The 12,557-nt window shown below is 39.8% G+C and overlaps 1 protein-coding gene across 1 annotated transcript in view; it reads right to left on the reverse strand.

Moving 5' to 3' along the window:
* The window catches only part of CAMK4 (calcium/calmodulin dependent protein kinase IV), a 167,030-nt gene that overhangs the window by 97,414 nt on the left and 57,059 nt on the right, over positions 1 to 12,557 (reverse strand). Inside the window, 1 exon segment of the mRNA XM_065657241.1 lies at positions 1,191 to 1,269. Coding sequence (XP_065513313.1) covers positions 1,191 to 1,269 — 79 coding nt within the window.

A 12,557-nucleotide genomic window follows, 5' to 3' on the forward strand; every position in this document is an offset into this window, starting at 1 on the left:
GGTTCTGGTCAACAGCAAGTTGGACATGAGCCAACAGTGTCCCTGGCAGCCAAGAGGGCAACCGTGTCCTGGGTGCATCCAGTACAGCATGGCCAGCCAGGCAGGGAGGTGATTGTCCCGCTCTGCTCTGCACTGGTGCGGCCTCACCTGGAGCCCTGGGTGCAGTTCTGGGCGCCGCAGGATAAAAAGGAGATAAAGCTACTGGAGAGTGTCCAGAAGATGGCTATGAAGTTGGTGAAGGGTTTGGAGGGGAAGCAGCTAAAGTCACTTGGTTTGTTCAGCCTGGAGAAGAGGCGACTGAGAGGAGACTTCATCATGGTGTACAGCCTCCTCACAAGGGGAGGAGGAAGGGCAGGCACTGATCTCTTTATTCATCAATGACAGAACCCGAGGGAATGGTAGGAAGATGTGCCAGGAAAGGTTTAGATTGAACATTAGCAAAAGGTTCTTCACCCAAAGGGTGCTGGAGCACTGGAACAGGCTCCCCAGGGAGGTGTCACGGCTACAAGCCTGGTAGTATTCAAGAAGAGACTGGACAACACCCTCAGACACATGGTGTGAACTGTGGGGTTGTCTATATGCTGGGACAGCAGTTGGACTCGATGATCCTTGTGGATCCCTTCCAACCCAGGACGTTCTATGATTCTAAGTGATGTCTCAACAGGTTCTCTCGCCATTTTGTGGAGCGAAAAGTATGGACAAAATATTTAATTTTACTTGAGTTTGGATCAATGCTGTATTCAGTTTCTGAAAAAGATAAATCATGTAATGATGTTTTTTGAGCAAGACAATGTATTAAGGCAAAATGAAGTCACAGAATATTTTAAATTATTCAGAACCCACTTCTTTTCCATAGCGAAAAAGGCATTTTTGTCTAAGAAGTTTGCTCAAAGCTAAGTCTATGCAGACAACACCCGATGAAGGTGCAAGCAAGCTTAGTGGAGATATGCCATTCCCAACAGAGTACTTTTACTTCTAAAATCTGTTCTAATGATGAGGAGCAGAACAAACTTGGTCACAGAAAATATGATAGCTTAGTGGGGTCCTTAAACTAGCCTGTTTCCCCCATACAAAGAAACTGCACTGAAAGAAAAAAAAAATACAAACAAAAAAAAACCAAACCACCCAAACAAACCAGAGAAAATCCCAAACATATCCAAAGTAAAGCAAAACAAAACAAAACAACTTACTGTCTTCTTCAACATTTTGACGGCGTAAGGTTTCTGGGTCCCTTTCTGCCTGCATCTGTAGACAATGGATGTAGCCCCACTAAATTAAAAAAAAAAAAAAAAAAAAAAAAAGAATATTTGTACATAGGCCTCTTCGAATATGTCAATAAACAGACTTGTCTAGCTGAAACTACATTTTCTACTCCTCCCAGTTTGGGCAAAAACACCTCATTTTTCTCCACAGATGCAACAACAAAAAAAGTCAGTATAAAAACTGCTCTCTGTTGAACTTCAGAGGTTATTCAGCCAACAGAACCTGCAAGAGCTCACAATGCCTCTTGGTCACACCTTTTCTGACTCCTGACACATCCTGAAGGTTTCCTCAGGGTCGCAAGAAATGTAATCTGGGCCCAAACCTGTGACAACATGTCTTTGTTAAGGAAACTCATTTGTTACAATTAGTTGCATTGGGATTTTTTAGTAACTGTTAAGGGCAGTAATCAGGAGTAAGATGGAAAATAAGATGATTATTGTGTTGCTCCCTGCCCAGTTTCCCCAAGAGCCAAATTCAGTGCAAGATGGAGCAGCACCACTCTTGGTTAATTCAGTGGAAACTGATGGGGCTTTTTCATAGCAACACAGAACTGGGTTTTCATCTTCCGGTTGCCTTAAAGGCATGCTCACTTGAACGTGCTAAATCTGAGCACTCATAACATAATTATGGCTCTGCTGGTTGTAATGCACTTCTCTGAGTGGCAGGTTGGGCTAGACAGTCTCCAGAGGCAGGCTCAGCTGCTGAGGTTACTTGCTGTGCTCTACTTTTTACAATCAAGGAAGGGACCTGTACTCCATAAATTAGCTAAAGAGAGGAAAAACCTCTGGCAAAACCATAATGGTTACAAAAAAATTCCAATACCTTTATATTCTACCACATTTATGTTTAGATGCCACTGAGCAACCCAGTGTCAGTCACTATCAAAATGGATGCACTAAAGTCCTGCATGTCAACGCTGAATTTGAGGCATTTTTGGAAGCCTCCTGTCCTCAGGAGACTTGTCACCCACTCTAAGACTCAGCACTTTGGAAGAGCTGCAGATTTTTAAGCTAGAGGGGACTGCCATTATCATACACCACTTCTGAATAGCCTACATTGCACAACTGCACACAGCCACTCTGCAGTAAAAGGATTTCACATGTACTACACCCCAAATTGAACATGCAGATCTCTCTGAATCAGAAGAAAGCCATTTCAGTATGTCTATATGAGATGACCATGAGCTGCAGAATGACACAAGCAGCTTTCCTTTAAACGACGGAATAGCACAGCCATGTTTAACTACATGACTAAGGCTGTGACACAAGGTTTATTATTCTGGATGTACTGCTGTACAAAATGGCCATGCATGCTCTGCACTTCTCCCTCCTTACCACAGTCACAGGTGCCAGATGATCCTCTGAGTAGGCATGTCCATATTTTTATCAGTAAATGAGTGAGCACACGAACTGGCATTTGATTGAAAAGATTTATTTCAGAAAGACCTCTTCATCAGGAAAGGTCACCTGGGCAAGGGTTACGCAGCTCAATCATCTGAGGGCTTGTGTGCATCAAACACACCTAAAGTAATCTTCATCTCAAATCCTAAAATGATTTGTCTCTCATAACAGGGTATTTATAAATGTATGGGAGTACTGCAAGCTTCAGTGACTACCAGAATCATTACATGAATTTAACTAGATTTTCCCTCCTTGGCCAAGTCTCAAAAGCCTCTATTTAGCAAGAAGAAAAAAAAATATATCACATTTAAAAACCCAAACCTCACATCTGCTAAGTACAACCAAAATGTTAAAACATAAAATTCTAAGGATCTGCTATGATAGGGTTTATATCTCAAATTTTTCATTACAGCCCTGTAATAAGGAAGTCACCAAATAGACTGCAAATTGTTCTTGTACCCCGCTTCACATATTCAGAGTATAATATAACCGTTAAACTCATTAGTCTATATATGCTCTTATTAAGCAGGCAGCAAAACTTCTAGCAACGCAGGGCAGCCACTGTCTCTCAGTAATGCTATTGTCAGTGTTTGCTTTACCAGTTTGTTACCTGGCCCTGCAAAGTCCTCAACATGAATAAAAACCTAACCACTAGAATACCTCTGATGATTTAACAGAGCTGACTTAGGGATGATATGGACACCTACACCAGCAGTGGTAGCATGGCACGACCTGTAACAGTTAATTTGACTGCACTCAAAGCTGGAAGAGAGGCAGCATAATCCTCGAAAGAGGCGTATCACAGCTCGGAGAGACAGGAATTTATGAAGGCATGTCCAGATGAGCAGTTTGCCATCAGGCTCCTTAGTCACCATTCAAAACACACAGAGGGGCTAGTTTATAAATTATTTCCTATTGTAAATATTTCTGACAGCATGTCCCTGGAGTCCTAATTTGGGGAAAAAACAATTATAAGATATCGCACAACTTAGGAACGCTCTGAGGGAGTTCTCTTTTGGTTTATGTGCCTATGTCCAGCTCTGACAGACATGTTCCCACCAGCCAAGAAAGAGATCACTGAGCTAACAGCTAACACTGCATTCCTCTTTCACACTAGAAAACAGCACCAGGACTCAGGAGCAGGATGGCAACCTGCTTACACCATACCTGGGGCAAACCTTAGCAGACAACCATTACTAGTACAGACCTGACTCCTTGTGTCTTTGGTGATAACAGGATCTTTTTGCTTCTTCCCATTTAAAAAAAAAAAAAAAAAAGGCAAAAAAGCACCAGGTGGGGAGGATTGGGGAATGCAGCCTGTGGGTCTTAAAGTAAATGTGCAAACAGAACTGCCTTGAGCAAATAAGAGCATTTTGCTTTGCTTATTTTGGCTTCCTGCTGGAGCTCAGCAAGCCTTCTGCTGAATCAGCACATACAACTTTCCTGAGCCTGTATGATTTGGAAGGTCACCAATATAACTTGAGCAATTCAGACTTTCATCACCAAAGAGCAATGAGAAGTTTCAGCTGCAAAAATCTCATGTGCAACTGAAAAGCTCAGGGAGCTGCTAATTATAAGCCCTTGCCCTTTTACAGAATCAAACCTTGACTGCCATCAACCGGGCTCTCAGATCTTAGTCTGGAATTTGTATCAACTAAACACTTCATTTGTACATTTGGTCAGAAAACACAAATATGCAGAAGGCAAAAATTCTTGTGGAAACATGCGTCTTTCTACAGGCATGAAAATTATGGGCAGATAGACAGACTGCGAGCCTCTCAATGTCCCATTCACTGCAGGTGGTGTTCCACTTCATCTGAATGACAATATTAGAGATCACCTATACTCAACGGCTAAGGCACTTATTTGATAAGCAGCAGATACCAGCACTTGGGAATATTTAATCCTACAGTATGAACAGTTTCAACAGAAGAAACAGAGAGGACCCTAAGCCCAAGCAGCTAATAATTACTTGCAGAAGTACATTGCCCTATGTGATGGACAAGCAACCCATTCCCAATTCAGACTATAACAGAAATCAGAAATTAAGTCTCCCATACTCCAGATGAGTTCAACCACAAGATTGCTCACTATATTGTCTTGGCATATTTAGAACTCATCCTGTCAACACGTCCCTCCTTGTAGTTGGAGAATACATATGTACATACATACATATATCTTTGCATATATACACACACTTAAACTTACATGAAATATTTTGTTACATGTATTTGTGTATGCAAGTGTGCATTTATTTAGTTCTAAAGAAAAATAAAATAAGTCTTAAAGGAGTATCCAGCTGTTGCTTTTTGCATCTCTGCCTAGAACCGGCTGCCTGAACTCAAAACATAAATTATTTGAAGTTGCCTGGAACAATACAAGAAAAGGCATATTCCTGGTATCTATAGTTGGCCAACTTAGAGAACAGTAAAAAATAGAATTCCTACATAATTGAAAACATTGTCATTCCCTTTTACTGACATATGTATTTCTGTCTGGAAAGCTGCTTACAATTCCGTTAGAGATTTACTTTTTAAAGCCCACGTATAACTGTGAACATGCTAAAGAAAAAAAAAAACACAAAAACTACGATGTATGCTATATGCCTTACTACATAAACTTGTTTCTACATTTGTTTTTGACCTTCTAAAAATCTAAAAATAATGTATACATCTTAGCCGCTTGGTCATAATGGACAATAAAAACACTCACTTCCATGTGATGCCACCTACAACAAGGACAATGAGAACTCTTGAGAAACCTTGTGATGTCCTGCACATGGAACGTGTCACAGCTGCTACACATGCAACTCAGCACAGAACTACACAGTGTTTCAAAAAGACGGCCCCAGTTTGAAAGTACTATATCTTTGAAATTGTGTCCAGCTTTTTGAAACACTCTGTAGTTTTCTTGCAGTACAAGTACTCTGGCAACATTATAAACTCACTCAGCCATTATTCCAATGATTGGATGAAAAATTTAAAGTATTAAAAGTACCACTTAATATGTGAAGTAAGACTAAAATTCAATGACTGACCTCTGCATGTGTGTTGTTCACACAAATTTGAAAAATGTTTTTAAAAATATTAGAAATGTATGCATAAAACTTTTTGCCCCCCTAGTATACATTTTGTTGAGTATTCTTGATTATTTTTCTTGTAATTATCCACAGGTGTTATTAAATTCACAATTATCTTAGAAGGCACTATTTTAGAGATTGGGCGACAGCACCATAGTGCTAAGGAGTCCACACTGTGAAACCAAGAGAAAAGGCATGGTCACCCTTCAAGTATATATAGTCAAAATGAGTGCTGTCAGCACAGATGGAAGAAAGGCAGGGATGCCCAGGAGGAGCGTTAAGGAGGTGGAAGTGATCAGCAGAATTTGCACATAAAGGAGAAAATGGAATTTGCAGGATCAGGCTGGACCCACAGTGGAGACTGGCAGAGAGAGAAAAGCCAAGGCAAGAAAAAGAACAGAAATTGAGCCAGGTTGGAAAAAGCCTTTCTTCCCCCACACCCACAAAAACCTTCTGCCTCTGAAACAGGAGCAGCAACCAAAATGAAATACAGCCAGAAGTTTATTTGGTCACAGGTAGGTAGGACAGGTGAATTCTAGAGCTGCAGTTTTTATAATAAATAAAACAACAACAACGCATCAAAAAACCCCAGCCACTGATGGTATTTCCACTGGAAGTAGAAAAATTGGTCTTTTCAAAAGTAGGTCATCATCTCCATACCATGTGAACTCATCCTGGATTTTATACTGCATTTTGAATCAACTCAGTACACTTCTCAATGTAATCTCCTGTAGATTTAATTTGGAATAAATTCCTTAAGTTCTGCGTTGATTTTTGAAAAATAAATTAGTTTATGTTTCATGCAGTCAAAGAACGATTACACAATCTAGTTTGTCTAAACAAATCAGGTGAAAGAAGGAACAGTCCCAAGAAAACTGTGTTTATCACAAAGCCATGGAAATCTGTGCTGCCAAAGCTGCAATAAGAGATTAAAGTCCAGTATTGGTTTCCCTAAAGAATACTGATTTTTTTGGTACAGTTTACAGAAGCATAAAGTTAAAATACATTAATTCACTCTATCTTGTATATACAGTAGAAGGTTGAAATGGATTTGTAGGAATGAAATTACTGTTCCTAGACTTCAAAATTAAATGCCCTATTTGAAGTTAAAGACTGGAAAGAACAAAAAAATAACGGACAAAGCTATTGCCACACATGCAAATGGAAATTACATTTAAAAAATGCATATTCCATGACATTACTATTATTGCCTTCCTTTAAAAACTCAGAAATTCTTACAACCTGCATTTCATATGAAAGCGTATCAAAATAAACTTTCTTTCTCGAGTGAACTCACAAGTAATTCCTAAATTATTCAAATTTTATCTAAAAACTTCTTCTAAACATCAATATCTACATATATAAGACTTGAAAGCAGTTCTGCACAACTGCGGTCCTCTCTGCCTCCTCATTATTTCACAACTTGTGAAGAGAACAGAAAATTTCCCAAAATGAACATAATGTAGGGGGGAAAAAACCTTGAACTCCCACATTATATAATGAATAAAACTAATCTTTGAAGAAGGCATGGCTGGTGGAAAAAACATACACAGTTCTGGAAAGGAAAGCTAATGCTATTGCATTCCAGAGTTCTGTTTGATTGTACTTTGACAAGAAAAACATCCATACATTTTCAGATTTTGATTCTTTTAGCTGCTGTGTTGATTTTCTAATATTTGAGGTGAAAGGACGTTTTAGCAATTGATTCCTGTTGAGGCTGGCCTGCAAAGGCAATGCAACAGACAAACAAGATATTTCTGATATTCAGCCTTCACTGCAGTGCTGGTGAAACACTAAAATGCAGCAGTACAAGCCACCCTTGCTGCGGTGGCTGGACCAGTAACTGCTAATTCCTGCTGGGACTGCAGCAACACATTTCTCACAAGCTTCCAGTAGGCCTCCGCCATCAAGTATTGCATGAAATTTATATAAAAATACCTCTATCCCACAAAGACTCTAAACACTTCACTACCTCTGGCTTTATTGCCTTTTAAAACAGTGGGCATTCAGCTAGGGGTTAAAGTAGCTGCATTCTATAATACCCATGTCCACACTAGATTATTTGCCCCACCTCAAATACTACTTCTTAAGTCTCTCTTTAGCTGGTGGGTAAACATTGAGGACCAGAAACAGACCACCAATACTACATGTTGATGTATCTGGCTGCTCTGTCTTCAGTTGAACAGAAGAATACAGCTGACCCAGACTTACTAAAAGAGCAAGAATCATGATCTCAGTCTTTAAACTGCATTGAATTTCAGAGGTTACTGCTTTACTATGTGTACACTGCTCTCCTTGGTGTAAATCAACCCTCAGAAAGCTGGCTCCTGAGCAAAGCTTCATGTAAGACTGCTGAAATGCAGATATGAGGTGAAGATGAGAGAACTTCATACAGCACTGTGGAAGAAAAATGTATAGAAAATACATTCACTCTTTCTCCTTTTTCCTTTAGCCCCTTTAGAAAATTTGGTTACACTGCACGTAAGAAACACTGTATTTCTAAAACAGCAGGGGAATTCTCAATAAGAAAACCAATTTCTTTCCTACCAAGCCTGAAAAAAACCCGAAGCTGAAAGATGACTGAAAAAGAATTCGTAATAGTGTCAGGCTGATTTTTCAACATGAAACTTTCACAGTTCAATAGATCCAAAAACTGATTTTGAATATTTTATTAAGAACTGAGTTTCCTTTGAGACATCTCTTCTCTTTTCAGGGACAGTAAAGTACTTACCCACTCATGTTTAGCCAGTTCGATGAGACAGGAGGAGCAAAGAAAAGGGGGTAAAAGACTGAACCAAGTGAACTGCTGTTCTATAAGGATGCAGACTTTTGTCCTTCGTACTAAACTTTGGAAACACTGGGGTAAATTTTCAAAACCAGGTGCTTAGACTACCTATGCAAGACGCAGACCCAAATCCTTGGACTGGCAGTCTCAGGCATACTGTCGCGGCAGCAGACTCTGTGCATGTGCTTTCTGTCTATGTGACATGCTGTGCAGCTGCCGTCCCTCCCTAAGCAGCACACAAGGCCTGACGACTGAAAAAGTTCAGTGAAGATAGCTTCTCCAGAAACATACGTCTTATTTTAGCACAGTTTAAACCCTTTATCTCATAAGCAGCACCTTTTTTTCCCCCCTTTTCTTGTTAGAGAGACCAATGAAGAACAAACACCGTTTATTTAATCTTAATGAAGAGTGCATGTGAGGAGAAAGAGTCTTAAGCAGAAAAAATTTTTAAAAACCTTTGAAATTATGTTGTGAGACCTTCCTTCCTGGGCAGAATTGCCTGCCTGTTTTTCTCCAGTGACACATCCCTTCATCAGGAAGTGTTTTAAACAGCCTGTACTTTGAGTAGGCGTCAACATCATTGATTACTGCTCTTCATGACAATTTCCAGGTGCAGAAGGCAAACCAGCCTTTGCACTGAATGACAACATGTGGCAGTACAAACAGCTTAACACATCCCGTAATGACTCTTGTTTTTTTTCTGGTCAAGGGAAGTGAAGTGGAAGAAGGGAGGTTACAGAAGTTTGACACCTGGCAGCTTGCTCTGCATAGAAAAAGGTAACCTTTTAAAATCAGACAGGGCAAATTTCATGGATATTTATGTCTGTATATCTAAACGAAGCTTTGAACAAAATTCTTTACCAGGTAATTTAGGCCAAGTCATTTCTGGGATACTGCAATCTCTTGTGGCCATGCTTATCTTGAACAGCCCCTCACTTTGTAAGCCCTCATTTTGTGCTGAATCATCAACTCCTGTGCAATGGTTTCTCTGATTAAGTTGCTTTTGCCAACAAGTTTATGTGCAGTGCCACCGCAGGCTCTCTTACCACAAGACAAACACCAAAATTTTAATATATGGCAGACTTAGAAGTTACTTGGCTTTTTTCTAGCTACTCTGTATATTTTCTTCTTTAAACAAGGCAGGACATCTATTCATAAGAGGTAGGACTGAAAGCCAGGCAATGAAAAATATTTCAGAGGAGTGAATTATATTTTGTCAGTGCTCCCTAAATGAACACTTTTTATAATGTTTTGTGAATTCTCACCATACTTACATATATTCTCCATTAAAAATACTATTTTTTGAAGTAAAAAGATAACTGAAGTAATTCATTTTCCACAGTAGGGAGCACTTTTAATCTGTCATTTCTAATATTTTTGTAACAGTCAGAAAACCTAATTTGCTATCATTCTAACAATAACCTCCAGATTTACACTTAGTTGTAATTTTATTGCAATAAAAAAGCTACAGTAGAAACAGGAAGCTGCAGCAGGGAGCACACTGATACTCTACATAAAACAGAAAAGCAGATTTCCTGAGAAAATGAAGATAGTGTTAAGGTAATATAGTCTGCTGCAGGTCGTGTCAGTGGGGGGTTCTCTCCATCAAAGCAATAAGTTTTGCAGTCCTGTTAAGTCTGCTAAACAAATGCTAACTTACTGCAAGTGTGGGGGAGGTATCAAGTCAGGCCTGCTCTTCCAAAACTATAAAGCCCAACTTTTCTAACTGAACACACTTTGGCTCTGGTGGCTGGGAAAGACCTAAGTAGGTCTAGCCCTTCCCTGAATGTTGGATTTCCTACTCAGGCACACAGAAATGGTGCTGTGTCAGTCTTGAGCTATCCCTGCCATGAGGAGGCAGCTGCCCTGGAGCACTCCTTACCACCCAGCCTGGTGCCACCTCTCCCACTGTCCCCAAGGGACAAAGTGGGCAGGAGGCTAGGGTCACCACACCTTCCTTCTCAGAGCTACAAGAATGCCACGCATAACTGTCGTGGGTTGAACCTGCCTGGCTGCCAGGTGCCTACCAAGTTGCTCTGCCACTCCTCCATCAACAGGACAGAGTGGGGAAGAAAAATATGATGGAAAAGCTTGTAGGTTGAGATAAGGACAGGGGGATCTCTAAACAGTTACCATCACTGGCAAAACAGACTCAACCACTTCCCTGGGCAGCCTGTTCCAATGCCTGACTACCCTTCCCATGAAAACGCTTTTCTTAATATCCAATCTAAACCTTCCCTGGCACAATATGAGGTCATTTCCTCTCATCCTAAGATTCAAGATCTTCTAGTTCATGAACATCTTTTATCTTTTCTTGAAGCTTGCTATACCAGCCACTAGTCAAGCCACTGTTTAATCGGCTATGTTAGAGAAAGACTGCACTTTGCAACAACTGTAATCTCTATTTTTATAGGACTGAGGCTTTTTATTTTTCAGAGCTGCTCTGTAATCCAGGTTAATGATTCTAATCTAATCTATGTCAGTCTGTACTCACAGTTAAGCAGTATTTGCAACATAGTCTCTATAGGATTTGCAGAGTCACTATTGTCACTATTTATTTTTTAAACATATTTTAAAAAGGCTCCCCATTAATGTTTGGAGAGAGGCTTGGAATAAAAAGTGTAGTCATTTATGCCCATCCACTGGTTCACGCGCTTATAAGCATTAACTGGGTTACAGTCATACAATTAGCCATCGATGTAAGCAAATAGCTGGTGGCCAACCTGCACAGCAGATGTCCTCCACAGGCACGGGCTTCAGCATCCTCATCAGCCACAGCCTAATGCCATTGTGATCAAGAGACCATCCAGACTATCTAATTAAGTATTTACAATATTTTCACATGCAGTGCAAGTATCTAGTTAATAAGGTTTTTATCTTGCAAAAGATATTTCACAAAGTTTTAGCATATGTCATTATATAAAGAACTTTAGTAAGGTCAGGCTCTCCAAAGCTTTGGCTTCAAAAAAGAAGTCAAAGTATAATATAATTTTGAATTATTTGATACACCCTGGAAAAAATAAAGTATAATTTTTTGAGGTTCATTATAATGCTGAGAAGTTTATCTAGGTTTTCATTCAGAGATTCTTTCCTTATGCCTCCATTGGTAATCTCTGAAAACACAATTTTTTTCCCCCACTGACTTAATAACAAACCTGTTGGCAATGGCAAATTTAGGAATTCAGTCAGGAAATGAATGTTTTAATGAAACAACATTAATGGTTTTGGACACTGAATACACTGACAAACATGAAAAACTGTTGCAAGCACAGATATCACAGAAATTTGTGAAGGACTATGTCCTATCTTGACAACAAAGCCAAGTGATTATGGCCGACAAAATCTCAATGATCATGGCTAAACACAGCCCTCACCATTTAGTGCCAGCAGTTTATATTATATTTTCTATAAACGCCCGGGGATACAAAAACTGTTGTGCACAATGCAGACTGCAGTCTCAAGGACACTGGTGGCTCTGTCCCACTCTCTGTCCCTTTCCTCTTGCAGTCTTCTGCTTCTGCCATTTACCTGCTGGAGCTATGAGCAGTTCTGTAACTTATTGTCCATGATTCCTATTTTTCTTCCCTAAGCATCTCTATATTTTTGGAAAAGTATGTACCATTTTTTTCAGCAACTCTCCCAAACCTGTTCAAGATCAGTTAGTAAACCAGGTAGGCAGAACATAAACTAAAATGCCTCATAAATAAAAATGTTACCGCCTTTTGTCCTGAGGCAAAAACTCTCCTTGTTAAAATACAATTTTCATGCCACCCTGCATCAGGGACATGATTATCTGAGAAACTGACTTCCAAGTGCTGCATTCTTCTTTCACTAGATTTTTTCGGGTAAGTCCAGTTAAACTGACTTCTTAAGAAGGCATATCGGCCTTTTTGAAAGGTAAACCCAAGGTGTTTAAATACACGTGTTTCATCTCCTGTGAAAATTGCAAACTTCTGACATAGTCCATTTGCTAATCTTTCAGCAGGGTGTGCCTGGCTACCGGCATGGAAATCAAATGCTGCTGCTGCAG

The sequence above is a fragment of the Caloenas nicobarica genome, chromosome Z (assembly GCF_036013445.1).
Source record: "Caloenas nicobarica isolate bCalNic1 chromosome Z, bCalNic1.hap1, whole genome shotgun sequence".
Lineage (NCBI taxonomy): Eukaryota > Metazoa > Chordata > Aves > Columbiformes > Columbidae > Caloenas > Caloenas nicobarica.